Below are 17574 nucleotides of genomic sequence, written 5' to 3' on the forward strand. Positions count from 1 at the left end.
CAGCCTCCAGCGCACAGTCAGACCCCATACTGGACGATGACAGCTCAGGTTAAAACAACAGCAACAAGAACACAATAAGGTCTCACTGTTAAACTTCATTCAATTCAGGGATTTTTGGACTTTTAACCCTTGGTCTGTGTGATGTAGAGTAGCTGTTAGCAGTTTGGAATTCATTGAAGAAGGTTAAAATAACAGAAAAGGCAGGTATACTTGATCCACATATATACTTTTTTTGTTTCAATAATTACCAAGTGCTGGGGCCAAAAAAAAGTGCAGGATGCAGTATGGAGGTCAGGCAGAAGTGTCTTGAGTGAAGGATAGAGGCGCCTTATATCTGGGCTGACTGATTGGATAAAAGTATGTAAGTTGGAGTGCCCTCTAGATGCCATGGGTAAAACTGTTATTTTTATTCAGTGCTTTTTTAATGTATCTAAGTAATAAAGCGGTGGGCGTGGCTAGAATAGTGTAGTTTTAAATATTGACCCAATGAGGCATATGTATTCTGCAGATTAACAATAGACCTGGTCCTGCCCACTTATCGGGCTGTCACGTGACTCCAGGTGAAAGTACACACGCACACACACACACAACCTTGACGCAGTAAGTATCTGTTTTTCTTACCCCAGAAATCATAACTTAACATAAATTTGGATTTAGTAACCTATTGGTCATTATTCCAGGCAAAGCGTTATGGGCGCCAGTTCTAGGGGAAGCTGGGTGGCACAAGCAAGTGGCACACAGCAAGATTTAGACTGTGTAGACTAAAGGTGTGGCGTGGCTGTGGATAGACGAAGAGGGAGAGATGTTTGGTCACGACTAGTTTATTTCTGACCCTGCGCTCTGTCTGTCTACTCCCCACAGTAAAGACAACAGCACCAGCTCTAACCATCGCCCTACTACAAAAACAATAACATCTCCATCAAAAAAAGCAGGTAAACCAGAAACGTTCCACAGTACAATTATTTTCTTAGAACTGGTTTAGTCTTTGTTTAGACCTGTTTGGAAAGTAGAAAAAAAAGAAAAAAAAGAAAAGAAAAAAAATTCCAGTTTGGTGTAATATTGTCATATGACCAGCAGAGGGAGACACAGTCCTAACACAAACATATTTCACAGTAGCAGAACTTTAACAGGAAGCATCTCTGTATGTTTTATTAAAATGGACTCTTCTTCTGATTCCAGCTCAACATGGAGCCACCTGGACCTGGCCCCGGGTCCAAACCGAGACCTAAACCTGCTCCCATCTCTCTGTCTCTGAAAAGTGATGACTCCAGAAACCTTCCTCCTTTATTTAGTGAAGCTGCTCCTGAAGACCAGAGGTAAGACTGCCATTGAGCTGGTCTTTTCACACTGATAAACAGAGACTAACTGAGTCGGGCTGTAACTGTGTGATTCCCTCCTCACTCATGCCTCATTCACTCTTATTGTCCTGCTTTGTCATGTCCATGTCCTCCAGAGGGGTACACGTACACAGACATAAGATAATGAGGACTAGCACTGATCAACGCGTGCGTGCGTGTGTCTATAGGCCCTCTTATATGGACCTGTTTTATTGAGTCTTTTTTGTTCCTTTATTTTATTTTATTTTATTTTTTTTTGCATTTTTCTCTGACTTTATATGGATGTTCCTGACTTTATTTTATCTACACAGTATGTATTCAGAAGTATTTAGACCAAACTGCATTAAAAAACACCACTCTACCTGAACATTGGTCTCCCACTTTACCTGAATGACAAGAGTTTCACAAAAAATGGTGTCTTTGGAAATATAAATTCAAATTCAGTTGGACGTGTAGCTCTTTCATTCCAGCCACAGTCTGACATGTCACTGTTGTTTTCATGCACAGGTGTAAATGTCGCTCACTTTGACGTTACACCAAACTCACTGTGATGCTCTCGGATCAAAACTATTGTTTTATAAACACAGGGTCTGGAACTTGAACTTAAGATCACAAATGATGACTGGCTCTTTAGTTTCCACATGTAAAAATACTCAAATGCTTAATCGTCCCACTTTACCTGCTGTCCCACCTATCTGAATTCAGTAGTAATTTTAATTAAAAACAAATAAAAATCACCTGCATCTCAGTATTAAGACATTTATGCAAAAAACAACTTGCAGTGTGAAGTGTGTTTTTGAGTTGGTAGTGAGAACTTTATGGCAAAACACTGTTATAGACGTACTGGTGACATTGGAGCAAATCTAACCGGGGTGTGCCACGTTCAGATAAACTTTGATTGACACGAATCAGAGCTCAGAGCTGTGGGACTCTCCTGTTCACTGTCTCTGTGTGTGAACCTCCTGTACACTTGTACACAGCCCCACTGTGGTGCAAATATAAGGTCACACTGCAAAAGATCAAAGTATCTTCTCATGATGCCCTCAGAATGCTGCAAATAAAGTCCTGGTCCTGTTCTGTCAGACTCATGTGAACACTTGACAAACCTGATGTATAAATTCCTGTGTGGCCTAAATGAGTGTCTGAACTCTGTGGTGGTGATGCTGGTGAGTCCCAGGTTTAGTTCTGTGCAGAATCACTGCTCTTTATGGAAACACTGACTGTCTTTTATAACCCTGTTTTACTGTTGTCTCTTATTGTGTTCTTTTATGGACCATGAGTCTGGAATAGATAAATGATGATGAATTTATTGTTTAACAGGGAGCCAGGGCCAGAAAAGGAGCAGCTGGACGCCATATTCAGGGTGAGTACCCCACGAGTGCAGCATGTGTGGGGTTCTCTGAGGTGCTCCTCAGGTACTCTCTTTGACTAAAACTCTTCTCTTATTGTTCTGTTCCAGCGTCTGGAGGAGGACGTCCTGACTTTTGTCAAAGAGCAGCTGCAGAGGCTCCACAGGCTCCTGGCCTCAGATTACCCAGAATGCTCTGAGAGTGAGGAGAAGGAGCAGAGCAGCAGAGAGGCGGTTCTGAACATCACCCTGGACTTCCTGAGAAGGATGGACCAGGAGCAGCTGGCCCAGCGCCTGCAGGACAGTAAGAACTCTGTTACTGTCCATCTGAGGAACAGACCACACCAGACTGGACTTCACAGTGACAAAAGTCTACAGGTGTTTTAGGCTCACAGAAAGTACTATGACCCAGGTACATTAGGTCGGTGATTTATTCATCTGAGGAACAACTGCTGGCAGTACTGTGTTTAAATTTAAGGTTCACTATGTCCCTTTTGTGGTGGAGGGTCCATCACCATCTTTTCTCCATGGTGATGTTATTGCTTTGCCTGAAAAGTTCAACAGTAGGGCATTAAATGTAACTTGCATGTATTAACTTACTGGTGCTTTTACTGGTGCTCAAAAATATATTGAAAAACAAAAATTCTAACTGCGAGTAGTGTCATCTCTCCAGAGATCTGACCTGTAAGTTGGCCTGTTGGAGACACCTGCTTGTCTCCATGAATGCTGTACTGTGGAACATTCCGAGAAAGGAAGTTGCACACCCTCCACCAGAAAAGTTACATGCTGCATCTTTAACTTCACAATTGAAAGTAGCTTATTTACTCAATGATATTGCAGTGAAGATGTATTTAGAAGGGGCTTGAGTTAACTTTTTTTTTTTTTTTTTTTTTTTTTTAGGTGCTAATGTGGGAGTGTGCAGACAGAAACTGAAGTCTGATCTGCAGCAGAAGTTCAGCTGTGTGTTTGAGGGTGTGGCTAAAGCAGGCGACTCCACCCTCTTGACACAGATCTACACAGAGCTCTACATCACAGAGGGTGGGGCCTCTGAGGTCAACCAGGAACATGAGGTAAGATACATGGAGACAGCGTCCAGGGGTCCAGCAGCTCCAGAGACCACTATCACATGTGAAGACCTCTTTAAAGCCCGCCCGCTCTCACCAGAGCCAATCAGAGCGGTGCTGACAAAGGGCGTGGCAGGCGTGGGGAAAACAGTGCTAACTCAGAAGTTCTGTCTGGACTGGGCTGAAGGCAGAGCCAACCAGGACCTCCAGCTGCTGTTCCCGTTCACTTTCAGAGAGCTCAATGTGCTCAGAGACACACAGTTCAGCCTGGTGGGACTGATGCACCACTTCTTCAGTCCATCCAAAAGTCTCTACGGCTTCCAACAGCTCCAGGTGCTCTTCATCTTTGACGGTCTGGATGAGTGCAGACTTTCTCTGGACTTCAGAGGAACCCAGGTCATAACTGACCCTACAGAGTCTGCCTCAGTTCATGTGCTACTGGTAAATCTCATCAGGGGGCACCTGCTTCCCTCTGCTCACCTCTGGATAACCACCCGCCCCGCCGCAGCCAATCAAATCCCTGCTGAGTGTGTCTCCATGATGACAGAGGTGCGAGGGTTCACCGACCTGCAAAAGGAGCATTACATCAGGAAGAGGTTCAGAGAACAGGCCACAGCCGTCCTCTCCCACATCAAGAGCATCCGCAGTCTCCACATAATGTGCCATATCCCAATCTTCTGCTGGATCCTCTCCACAGTTCTACAGAAACTTCTGGACCTAACAGAGGAACCAGAGCTGCCCCGGACTCTCACACAGATGTACATCCACTTCCTGGTGGTGCAGGCCAAAGTCCAGAACATTAAGTATCACCAGAGATCAGGGATGGACCTTCACTGGACTCCAGAGACCAGGGAGATGGTGCGGTCTCTGGGAAAACTGGCCTTTGAGCAGCTGCAGAAAGGAAACCTGATCTTCTATGAGTGTGACCTGAGCGAGTGTGGGCTGGACGCTGCAGCGGCCTCAGTGTACTCCGGAGTGTTCACACAGGTCTTTAGAGAGGAGCCAGGCCTGTACCAGGACAAGGTCTACTGCTTCATCCATCTAAGTGTGCAGGAGTTTCTGGCTGCTCTTCACGTCCATCAGACCTTTTTCAGCTCTGGGAGGAAACTTCTGGATACACCACTTTCCTCTGATAGCCCTGTATCTGGAGTAAAACGTAAAAGAAAAAGAAAACGCACCTTAAAAGTAGAAACATCTGAGAGTCCTGAGTCTGAGGCAGCATTCTACCGTTCTTTTGTAGACCAGGCCTTACAGAGTCCAAATGGACACCTGGACCTGTTCCTGCGCTTCCTCCTGGGGCTGTCTCTGCCGACCAATCAGAGCCTGCTGCAGGGTCTGCTGACTCAAACACAAAGTGACCAGACCAATCAGGAGACGGTAGAGTACGTCAAGCAAAAGCTGAATGAAAAGGGTCTATCTGCAGAGAGAAGCCTGAATCTGCTCCACTGTCTCAACGAGCTGAATGACCACAGTCTGGTAAAGGAGATACAGAAGTGCATGAGAGAAGGACAGCTCTCTAGCTATAGACACATGTCTCCTGCTCTGTGGTCGGCCCTGTCCTTCCTCTTATTGTCCTCAGACTCAGACTTGGAGGAGTTTGATCTAAGGAAGTACCAGGCCTCAGAGACAGCTCTCCTGGGTCTGCTGCCAGTGGTCAGAGCGTCCACCAAAGCCCTGTGAGTCCAGACTGTATTTAAACTCTTGTGTCTTGGTTCTAGTTTCTAATGTCCCTCGCTCTCCTCAGTCTGATTGGCTGTGGCCTGTCCCCTCACAGCTGTGGTCCTCTGGCGTCAGTCCTCAGTTCGTCTGGTCTCACACACCTGGATCTCAGTCACAATAAACTCAAGGACTCAGGAGTGAAGCTACTGTGTTCTGGAATGAAGGGTGCCCCCTGCAGACTGAACACTCTCAGGTGAGATTTGTCAGTAATCCCAGATGAATTATTTATAAGGTTCTCAAACGCACAACATGGTGTAAACCCTCATTCGTCCAGAAGTGGTCTGGTCCAAGATAGAAAAGGGTTCAAAAGTAATTTTACATTTGATGGTCCTAGCTTGAGACATTAGGGTTTACACCGCACTGAGTTGGCTAAGTCCAGGAGGAGTTTTAGAGTTAAACTGCCCTGTCCTTGTTTATAGCTGGCCACATTATGAGACTGAGGGCTTTTACACCTACAACTGCTTTAAGCAAACTTGAGTCTGGGACATCTGTGAGTTGGGTGCGTTTTGGCTGGTGTGAAAGCACTAATTTGAATTGGTGCGGCTTAAAGAAGCAGTTCCAAGAGGACGCCAGAGTGGTTGAACGCTAACCAGCCTCGATTCAGTCCAACTTGCAATTTTTTATATAAGTAGTGCTCAGAGCATGAATAAAATAAATCCCAGTGTGATGGTCAAAACAGGGGAAATATACCATGACAAGACCTATAGTCAGGTCTTATTTCATATAATTTCATATATAGACAAAAACATATTACAATTTCTTGGACCGATCACAGTTGTCAGGTTAATCATTTACAGGGCTCATAAAGTAAAGAGCTGTGGCTAATCTTCACAACACTGTATTTGACATGTATTTGTAATGCTCTCACTGCCTGTACAGCCATGTGTTACCTTCATCCACGTCTTTATATCCTGGACAGTGGTAATAAAGTTCACTCCAGGGTTAATCCATCCACTCCATGGATCTATAATAAGAAGTTAAGAATTGGGAGACACTCCTCTGTCCGTACGGGAAATAGACTAGTGGCTGCTCCAGGTGATGTACCTCCCAAAAGCTTAGGGCCAGAAAGAATTCTTTCATAGACCACAATGCTTTTTGGGGATTTTGGCCCGTGGTTGGCTGACAGAGCACCCATAGCTGTCACAAAGGTCAGATTTTGTTGCAATTCTTCTGTATTTTCACAACATGAACATTTTAAAAAATGTAATCCTCAAAGCGCCAAAAAGTAGGCTTTATAAATTTTAGCCTAACTCTGTTCTGAGCCCGCCCTGAGGCCCGCCCTGAGCCCGCCCTGAGCCCGCCCTGAGCCCGCCCTGAAGCCCGCTCTAGCAGCTTTCACTCTGATTCTGACATCACATGGTGGGAGTCCATATCCTGCGCAAGGGCCACTGAATACAATGCAAAACCATCTTGGGTTCTCGTTGGCCAAGTGTGGAGCAGATATGTTCGACTTACAAATACAAAATCGAAACACTGCTAAAATCTGATGCAGCTCAACCTTTATTGAAAATAACAGATCAGGTAGGGACTTGCACCACATCAGGTGAGGGGTGTATTGCATTTTCTTTAGGTTGAGTTGTTTGAGCCGAAGTGTGGTGAGAATGTGATCTGCAACAAATGAAACTGATGCAATGTTTCAACATTCAATGTTTCTGTTCTTTATAAAAATAGCTTCCTTCATCCCCTTTTAAGGGTTTAAGGTGAAGGTGGACAGTCAAATGCATCCCCGAATTTGATCGTCTTCTGTGTTGGTATAGTCTCTTGTGCAGTGGTAATTGGTTTAAAATACAGTGGAATGGTGTGTCATCTGAAAATCGTTTGTTTTTTACATATGGGATAAACACCCTATTCCTCCTGGGTTCTGTTTCTCTTTTGTCCTGCTCTTTGGATTTTTTCATCCCACTGAGAGCCCATGTGGGATATCCACAGCCTGTGAGGGGACAGAGAGATTTTGTACATGTTTCTCTTCTTTCTTCTTTCCCTGTGAGCTCGTAGACATCTCTTGTGCTCTGTGTTGTAATGTCCTAATGACCCCATTTTATGCTGCAGGGAATGGTTTGGATCAAAGAGCCGGTACTGAGTGTGTGTGGGTTTCCTTTAGACTTTGGTCTGGAGTTTGCCATCCTCTCCTACAGTCAGGAGGTCATTAGAATAAATCAGCTGTGCCCCAGTATGGAAAGACTCAGTCCGTGCACTGCGCAGGAGGTCAAGAGCACATAATGCCGTGAGGAGCCCTGCCCCTGTGTATGCAGTTCACAGTATAAAATCTACTGTACAGATACAGATTATAGGTCACAGTTCTGTGATGCTGTGACCGTGATCTGTGGGTCAGGTCTGACCGATCCTCAGCTTTAACGTGGCAAGTCAGCACAATAAGCATCACCTGAAGCTTTGGAGCCAACCTATATAAACTTTCTTTAAGCAGTACAGTGCATTTTAATAAAACAAAAACAAAAAAAATAGAAAAAAATAGAAAAACTAAATATTCATGCAACATCACTGTTGCAGATCGATCATGGAGCACGCCAGGGAAAAGTTAGATAGTTTAGATTTGGAGAGGTAGTGTGAATGAACAAAAATAATGGAATACTTTGTAAGTTCTTAGTCCGGACCTTGGTGGACTTTCAGGTGTGTAACTCAGCCCTTAATGATCAATTTAAAGAACAGATGATTCACTTGGCCTTTCTTTAGTCACCTGTTTGAATGACTGTTGACACATAAACACTTAACGGCCTCCAGACTACTGCTGACTTCATTCTTCCCAAACATAGACAATGTAGAAAGTTTAAAGACGACATATTGTGCTGTAGTTATAATTTATTAAACAATTATTTTATAATTTTGTTAATTTTAGACCTCAATATTGATCAAAAACAACATTAAAAAAATGTATCTATGGTTCCAACATTGTTACAACTAAATGCCTAGATACATGCAGTCTTTTTTATTTCACCGTTGTTCCATCTGGTAATTTATTGTGTTTAATATTTCACTTTCCCTCTGTTCCTCTCTCTCCTCAGACTGAATTTAAACTCTTGTGTCACGGTTATAGTCTCTAATGTCCCTCTCTTTCCTCAGTCTTTGTGGCTGTGGCCTTTCCCCTCACAGCTGTGATCCTCTGGCCTTAGTCCTCAGCTCCTCCAGTCTCACACACCTGGATCTCAGTCACAATGACCTCCGGGACTCAGGAGTGGAGCTGCTGTGTTCTGGACTGAAGAGCGGCCCCTGCAGACTGGAGACATTCAGGTGAGACTCTCCCATGATTTATTCTTCTCCCTTGTGTCCACATGAGTGTAATGCTGTGTCTTTAGGCTGTCTGGATGTTTGGTCTCAGAGAGGGGCGGGGCTGCTTTGGCCTCAGCTCTGAGCTCCACCCCCTCCCATCTGAGAGAGTTAGACCTTAGCTACAACCATCCAGGACCCTCAGCTGAGCTTCTGACCTCTCTACGGACCCCTGCCCCAGCTGTGTGTCAAGTAAGACCACCCCCTGCTGTCTGTCAGGTATGGGTCCCGGTCCTGGTGTCTGCTCTGGTTTAAACTGGACTTGTGTGTTTCAGGCTGGATCCTGCTGGAGAGCGCTGGATGGTCCCAGGTCTGAGGAAGTGTGAGTCTGCTTTTATTCGTTCATACATTTATATTAATTATCATAATAATATTTTCATGTTCATTTTTGTGTTTCAGATTTCTGTGAGTTCTCTCTGGACCCAAACACAGCTCACAGACGTCTTCTTTTGTCTGAGGACAAACGGTCTGTGACCTGTGTGGAGGAGGAGCAGAAGTATCCAGATCATGAGGACAGGTTCACAGAGTATTATCAGGTCCTGAGCTGCACTGGCCTGAAGGGGCGCTGTTACTGGGAGGTGGACTGGAGTGGGGAGAGGGGAGTTTCTATAGCAATGAGTTACAGAGGGATCAGACGGAGAGGAGGAGAAAGGGGAGGGGAGAGTGGGTTTGGAGGCAGTGATCAGTCCTGGAGTCTGTGGATCTGGGAAAGAGAATACTCTGTCCGACACAACGTCAGAGGAACAAAGGTCTACCCCTCTTCAGGCAGAGTGGGCGTGTCCCCAGGTAGAGCGGGCATGTCCTCAGACAGAGCGGGCATGTTCCCAGGCAGAGTGGGCGTGTCTTCATGCAGAGTGGGTGTATTTTTGGATTCTGAGGATGGAGCCCTGTCCTTCTATGAGGTCCTCTCTGATGGACGACTGTTCCACCTCTGGACCTTTTCCTTCTCTTTCTCTGAGCCGCTGTTCCCAGGGTTTACACTGTGGGGCGTAGGCGACTCTGTGTCTGTGGTGGACCTGCAAACAGCGCCCCCTGGTGGATATTTGTGAACAGTTTTAGACAAGTCTGAACTGTTTATGATGTAAACATGTGAGGGGTCACCTGAGGGAGCGCCATGGCAACACACGTGTAACTACTGTGACATGAATAGACCATCAGAATTGTGTGTTAATATTGTTTAAAAACAACATAAAACAAACCTGCTGTTCCTTTATGGTACGTCAAAGGAACACCTCCCTAGGGAGCCATCCAGGGGTCATCTTGAACAGACCCAAGCCACCACAGCTGGCTCCTCTTGATGTGGAGGAGCAGCAGCTCTACTCCAAGCTCCTCCTGTGACTGAGCACCTCACCCTATCTCTGAAGAAGCGCCCAGCCACACTGCACAGAAAACTCATTTCACTTTACTTTTAACCCTTGTGTTGAATACTGTGTGTTACAAACACACAGTGTTTGTCACAGTGGTGAATTTGTTTCTCAGTAAGAATGTGTCAAACTTATTTTAAGATGTTTACATTGGAACCTGCTACTTCAGTTACAGGAGCTTCATCTTCAGGTTCAGATCTTGTAATACATCCTTTCAACGACTGCAAGCATCTTTTTAGTGATGTATTCTACCTTCCTGTAAACTGTTAACAGTATGTCAATTTATGACCTTGTACGGACAGTGTGTAAAATTTGTTTAAGTCCTTATAGGACCAGTCTTCTGTAGATAGTAGAAGGGTACTGGAAGTCTTCTTTGTAATGTAACATGCATGTACCTGCTGTCTGAACCTTCAGTCATCTCATGAGATAAAAACTTCTTTCAATTCTCTACCTGATCTGCAGTCGGTTCCTTTACAATTACAGGAACATAGATTGACCAGTAAATTGAGAGATTTGCCTTTTGAATCAGCTTTTTCTTTACCACAACAGTTCAATACCATGGACTCCATCACTGCAGATGCTGTCAATCTCAAGCTCCATCATTCCCTCACTTGTGACCAAGACCCCAAGATACTTGAACTCCTCTAGCGACTCTCCACCCACCTGCAGAGGGCAAGTCACCTTTTTCCAATTGAGAACCGTCCTGGGGTCCCAAAAATTATTAATAGGAATTATGTCCTTAAAAGCAAGGAACAGAACTAATGACAAAGGGCAGCCCTGGCGGGGTCCAATATGCACTGAACAGAGAACACAGCTCCTGCACTGGTCATACAGGGATCGGACTCCATCCTCCAGAAGCACCAGGAGAACCATTATTTTTGAAGTACCATAATTTCCTTGGTAAAATGTTAAAGGGTCACATTTTTCTATAATGCTTTTTTCACCTTCAAGGCACTCAAAGCACTTTACAAGGAACCACTCACACATTCACACATCACCATTGTACACAGGGGCAAGGTGGATTAAGTGTCTTGCCCAAGGTCACAACAAAGAATTCATCTGTGGGAGCTGGAATCACACCACCAACCTGTGGGTCAGTGGGTCAACAATAAAATTATTCTGCATAAAAACTGGTGACCCTGTAGTTTAGATCTGTACATGTCGTAATGCAGGCAAATAGGACCAACAGATGCAAGACTCGGGGAAAGTTTACAGTGTTTATTTACAAGACGTGAATTAATGTACAGTAAAGTGTACCGCCTGTTCTGGCGGTGAACAGGGGACGAGGTGCGGGCCAGGATCCAGGGGCGGAGGGTGCGGCATAGCGGAGGCGATGGTGCGGGCAGCGCCGGGGCGGGGAGCAGAGTGCGAGCCAGGGTCCGGGGTCGTGGAGTGTGGGGACGGAGACAGGGCGACCAGAGCCAGAACGAGGAGCAGGGTCCAGAGGCATAGAATGCGGAGAACAAGACAAGAAGAGACTGTACCAGGACTAGGAAGCAGGGTCGCAGTAAAGCTGGGAGTGAGGGAGCTGGGATGGTCCAGAGAACAGGATGTGGACATGCAGGCGATCTGGCACCGTGTGTCTGGTCCTGGCTCCTCTTATCCATGGCAGGTGGTGGTGATTGCGCTGATGAGCTGCAGGTGCGCGTGGGAGGAGCCAGGAGCTCAGCCCAGTTCCAGCTCCAGCAGGTGAGGGAGAGAAGGAACAGGACAGGAGGCAAAACATAGGGCCGGAATCATGTGGATCGTGACAGTACAAACCTGTTCTGAAATGTGAATTACCATATTTTCTGGTCTGTACGCCACTCCAGAGTATAAGTCGCACCAGAGAAAAAATGTGTAACAATGAAGAAAAAACATATAAGTCGCACTGGACTTGACAGAACTGAAAATGTGTCTGGTTTGTTAACATAAGATATTAACAGTTAATCAGAAAACTAAAGCATAAGAAACAACTTAACAAGTTTACTCTGGATCTCACTCCAAATCACTAAATCCATTGAATTCTTCACCCTCGGTGTCGCTTCTGAACAACTCCCCCCTGCTCCGGAAGTAGATGGCTGCCAAACTGGTAAACAAGCTTAGAGTGTCCTCGTGCAGTAACAAAGAAGTGAAATTATATATTTTAATAATTTCTGATATAAGTCGCATCTGAGTATAAGTCGCACGCCCGCACAAACTATGAAAAAAAGTGTGACTTATAGTTCGGAAAATACATTTGTGGTTTGTAAATTGTATTTGCTTACCAGTTCAGATTTCAGTCTTTTTGCCAATTCTTCTGGACGTGTTTAAAATCTACACTTTGAACAGAATAATTTTATCAAATCATAAGTTGCAAATCTATGCACACCCACAATGCTTGTCAGAAAAGATATTTTCCAAAACTGTTACATCAATGAATTACATTTATTTATCCAACCTTTTACAACACTCAAACTGACCATACTTTCATATGTATTAGTCAAAGGGCACGTACACCAGTATAAATCAGCTGTGCCCCAGTATGGAAAGACTCAGTCCGTGCACTGCGCAGGAGGTCAAGAGCACATAATGCCATGAGGAGCCTGCCCCTGTGTGTGCAGCTCACAGTATAAAATCTACTGTACAGATACAGATTATAGGTCACAGTTCTGTGATGCTGTCAACCGTGATCTGTGGGTCAGACACAGCAGGTGCTGGTGGGTCAGGTCTGACCAGTCCTCCACTTTAAAGTGGACAGCACAGTCAGCATCACCTGAAGCTTTGGAGCCAACGAACTATCTTTAAGCAGTAAAGTGCATTTTGATAAAATAAAAGTCACCACACCATAAAAGCTAAATATTTTACTGTTTTGGGCATCATTGCTGATGATGACACTGTTAACAGATCGATCATGGGGCCTAATGGGGCACCCCCAGACCCCCCTGCTTGAAAGATGTAGGTACAAATGAAAGGGGTTGGTGCCCCAGTATAGCTGAAGGTCTCGTGACAACCCTGCCCAACACAAAGACGTCTCTGTAAACACAGATGTGTTATCTTGGGACGTTTTCCTTATATAGTTCCTATATTATCAAAAATTGACTCTTGAAAGCTTTATGCCATGTTATAATGTTTTCTACCTCAACAAAAACATGCCTGGTGTTTTGTTTCATTCACACATGTTTGATTACATTTGATTATTAGTCTGTCTACATCTCCAAAGCTCAAAATGCTCTGTTTCACCCTGTGATGTCATGAAGCAGTCTTTTTCAAGTTAACAACTCCTTTTACCTTTAGTTCAGTAGAGATTGGCAATTCCAGGGCTGAAATCATCCAAATGATTCTAGTGAAGGTGAATGGAGTTTAAAAACACAGTGGAGCACTGTGAAAGGGAAATTCCTTTCACAATGTTTATTTTTGATCTCTGTTAATTATCTTTCTTTATCATGATTATCTTTATAACTATTTACTAGCAATAATTTAGATATAGTTTGATGAAAGAACTCAGACTTTTGAATGATCACTCTTGCGCATGCGCAGGTCGAGATTTAATAACAACTAATTCACCTATGACCCTCCAGTGACCCACGTGAGGCTATATAGTCACGTGACTCTGGAAGCACTGTCCCTTAACCTTCTCGCGAGGGCACGAGGATTCCAAGTGACAGAGACCTCTGGCGGTCAACCGTAGTTACATTCGTAACGTTCGTTCTATTTCATCCCTTCTGACTGCCAGAGGCGGTGCTTCAAGCACTGGATGACTTGTAACAACATGCTCATGAGGAATCCACAGACCACGTCAAGCAAAACCTACCTCATAACGAAGCATGATGCTCGTGTAGCACTCCATCCAGAGGATGGGGGACCGCTACATTCACCCGGTAAAATCTGGCAAATGTGGAGGGTGAGGTCCAAGAGGCCACAGCACAGATCACATTGAGGGGAACTCCGTGCATAGCAGCCCAGGAGGTAGAAAGGCCCCTGGTTGAACGGCATCTCACACCCTCAGGCATCAGCCGCCCCTGTGAGGCATAAGCATGTTTAATGGTCTCTACAACCCACGAGACAGGCGCTGTGTAGAAAGAGCCCGACCTTTACGTGGACCGATATAACACACAAACAGATTTTCCGACCGTCGCATACCTGCCGTAACCTGTATTTAAGCCTCCAATGAGCGAACAGGGCATAAAGGTGCTGTGGTAGATTCCGTGCCAAACCTCACCAACTGGAGAGGTTGGACATTACCTGTACAAGATAACATCTTAGGGAGGAAAGAGACATTAGGCCAGAGATTTACACCTGAGCCATCAGCATGCCACCTACAGCAGGACTCATTTACAGACAGAGCCTGCAGTTCACCCACACGCTTACCTGAAGCCATGGCGAGGAGAAATGCAGTCTTAAACGACAGCCGCTTAATGTCTGCCTGGGCAATAGGCTCAAATGGATGAGGCCGCAGAATCTCCAGAACCAACGAAAAGTCCCATGATGGAGCCACTGGCCATGTAGGTGGGTGAAGCTGTCTGGCACCTTTCAAGAAGCAGGAAACGTTCTTATCACTGCCCACAGTGCTACCGTTCACGCCACTGTGCCAGCAAGATATTGCAGCCACACTTTAATGTCGAAGGAGGACACACCACGATCCAAAAGTTCCTCTAAAAACTCTAAGATAGGACTTCCGCTTCCGGTCGCATGGAGTGAGCAGCGCCAAAGACCAGCTCCGAACTTAAATCATCAATATTTCACTTCCCAGGCGATACTTGAAAAACAAATAAAGCTCCGAAGATGGACACTAGGAAAGGAAAGCGGTATACACAAACAACCATAGATACGGAGCCGCTCCCTCCCTCTCTCGGGGATAAAGACGAAGCTGCTAAAAGTTATGCTAACTCCGCCAACTCCGCCAGCTCCGCTAGCACCGGACCTGCAGATGAGGGAGGGTCCATCTCACTGGGGATACTACGCGTGGAACTGCAAAAACAGTTTGAGACATTCAGGGAAAACACGAAGGGTGATATTAAAGCTGAAATCGACTCTCACTGTAAAGAAATACGCTAATGACATTGCAGCCTTCGTCGTCAACCAAGGCGGACATTGAAAACACACGGGGTGAGCTTATGGAACGGGTGGACAAACTATTTACAATGCACAAAGAGACAGCAAGCGCTCAGAAAGACATGGAAGAATCCTTAAATGACCAATCTGATAGACTTGTGGCTCTGGAAAACTTATATCAGTCATTGGTTGATGACCATAAGAAACTGAAAGAAAAGTGCACAGATTTGGAGAATAGAAGCCGCAGGCAAAATATACGAATAGTGGGTGTTGAGGGAGGGCGCAGAAGCAAACAACACAGTAAGCTTTGTGGCCAAGTTTCTGATGGAGATGCTTGGTGAAGAGAACTTTGATCGTGCCATTGTGATAGATCGAGCTCATAGAAGCAGACCACAAAGACCACAGGGCCCGCACAACGGCGCGCACCCGCGTGTCATAATAGCCCGACTCCACTACTACTCCGACAAAGAAAAAGTGATGTCTCTGTCTCGAGCTAAGGCCCGCCCTGCTCTTCAAAGGATCCCCGGTACATATTTTCCAGATGTAAGTCCGGAGGTGGGACGACAACGAGCAGCCTTCACCAAGTTATAAGCTAAATTTCGCAGCTTCGGTGTGAAATACAGCATGGCTTTCCCGGCCAGGCTTGTGGTAACCGTGGACGGCACCAGACACACATTCAACGACCCCCAATCCGCGGAGAAATTCATTCAAAGCAGCGCCCTGTCCCCGCCGGAAGAGGCATAAGCAGCTATTACAGGAAAGCCGGTATATCTTAGACTGAAATGGACTGTATACCAGGTCCCCTCTAAATGCAAAAAGCAATGCATAAATGCAAAGTTCTTTGTTTATTAATGCTTTTGGAGTATTTCCAATCTTTCTTTACCTTTATTTATTTATATACTTACTTATCGTTATACATAATCAGTAATGGGAGGGGTTGGACGCCACTTTAACAATTTTAACAATCATTATTATTATTGTTATCATTATCCTTATTATCGTTTACTTATTACTTATTACCAAGGACAAGAAAAGAAGGGGAATTTATATTTAACATCACTAATTGGTGGGAGTACACATATCTGCCAATATATATATTTGTATACAGGGTTAGATCTTTGGTTACTAAACGTAGATGGCGGAAATAATAGTTTGCGTAAAAAGAAAAATCTAATGTCTGGGAAGTGACTACATATACATAAATATATCTTTTACAGGAGCTTAGTGGTAAGTCAAATGTACGCACTCCTCTCTGAGTGTGAAGACTCAGGTCTCCTTTTTTGTTATCAGCCTTACTCAAGTTCAGGTTTTTTTGAAGTTAGGTCGTTGGGGGAGTTCAGAGAGGGTACAGGGGTTGTTCTTGTTAAGTTTTAATGTGTTGTGTTTTTACCTGCAGCTTTTGTATGTATGCCTAAGAATGGAGGACATCTTTAAAGTGGTCACGAATATGTTAAGAGATATTTACTATCAGTACAAATATGGTTAATACGGAGAATATGAGTTCGGCAAGACAACTAAATCTAGTGACATTTACTTCATGGAATTGTAAAGGGCTCAATGGAGCAGTTAAACGAGGAAATATTCTATCTCATCTCAAAAAATTAGGAACGGATATAGGGTTTTTTACAAGAAACTCATCTAAAAGATGAGGACCATAAACGACTGTGAACGAAATGGATAGGACAAGTCTTTCACTCAAACTATACAGCCAAAAATAGAGGAACTGCAATAATAATAAAACAATCTGTCCCTTTTTATAGCCTCAAAAGTAGTATCTGACCCTCGGGGGCGATATATTATAGTCACAGGAAAATTGTACAGCAATTCTGTCACGCTAGCTAATGTTTACGCCCCTAATATCGAGGATGAAGGCTTTATAAATTCTTTTTTTTCAGTGCTCCCTAACATGGACTCCCATCGGTTGATCATTGGAGGAGACTTCAATTTAGTTTTAGATCCTAAACATTGATAGATCATCACAAAAAGTATCCTCAATGTCTAAATCCGCCAAAGCAGTTCAGATGTTCATGAGGAAATATAAACTATACAATCCATTTCGGGCTTTGTCTCCTAATACAAAAAAATACTCTTTTTTTTTCCCCAGTCCATCACTCATATTCTAGAATAGATTTCTTTCTAGTTGATTACGCATATTTGTCGAAAATCAAACGCTGCGATTATGAAGCGATAGTGTTGTCTGATCATAGCCCAGTTTCTCTACAGATGGAAATGGAATGCAGTCTAACATATAAAGGGTGGCGATTCAATAACACCCTCCTATCAAATAGCAAAGTAAAAGAGGAAATTCAAAAACAAATAGTGCTTTTTCTTGAGATAAATGATAATCCAGATGTAACAAGATCCATACTTTGGGAGACATTCAAGGCTTATATAAGAGGCCAGATTATTTCAATAAGTAGTCTTCAAAACAAACAACGAAGGGAGAA

The 17574-nt window shown here is 44.4% G+C and overlaps 2 protein-coding genes across 5 annotated transcripts in view; one reads left to right on the top strand and one right to left on the bottom strand.

Annotated features, from left to right (window-relative positions):
• Positions 1 to 17574, bottom strand: part of ubtfl (upstream binding transcription factor, like) — a 191654-nt gene that overhangs the window by 45995 nt on the left and 128085 nt on the right. The window lies entirely within an intron of this gene.
• On the top strand, positions 551 to 10636 carry LOC117385137 (NACHT, LRR and PYD domains-containing protein 3-like). 3 transcript variants are annotated; one of them, XM_055228786.1, is made up of 12 exons: positions 551 to 600; positions 681 to 767; positions 862 to 932; positions 1180 to 1316; positions 2658 to 2700; positions 2797 to 2989; positions 3586 to 5425; positions 5494 to 5661; positions 8547 to 8714; positions 8780 to 8942; positions 9026 to 9072; positions 9150 to 10636. In XM_055228786.1, exons 4-12 carry the CDS (start codon positions 1186 to 1188, stop codon positions 9157 to 9159), a joined length of 2763 nt encoding a protein of 920 aa, XP_055084761.1. In that variant the 5' UTR covers positions 551 to 600; positions 681 to 767; positions 862 to 932; positions 1180 to 1185; the 3' UTR covers positions 9160 to 10636. The 3 variants fall into 3 exon arrangements, with proteins under 3 accessions (XP_055084761.1, XP_033838306.1, XP_033838307.1); XM_033982415.2 differs by having other exon boundaries at positions 681 to 932; XM_033982416.2 differs by lacking the exon at positions 681 to 767 and having other exon boundaries at positions 556 to 600; positions 9150 to 10157.

The sequence above is a fragment of the Periophthalmus magnuspinnatus genome, chromosome 17 (genome assembly GCF_009829125.3).
Source record: "Periophthalmus magnuspinnatus isolate fPerMag1 chromosome 17, fPerMag1.2.pri, whole genome shotgun sequence".
Taxonomy (NCBI): Eukaryota; Metazoa; Chordata; class Actinopteri; order Gobiiformes; family Gobiidae; genus Periophthalmus; species Periophthalmus magnuspinnatus.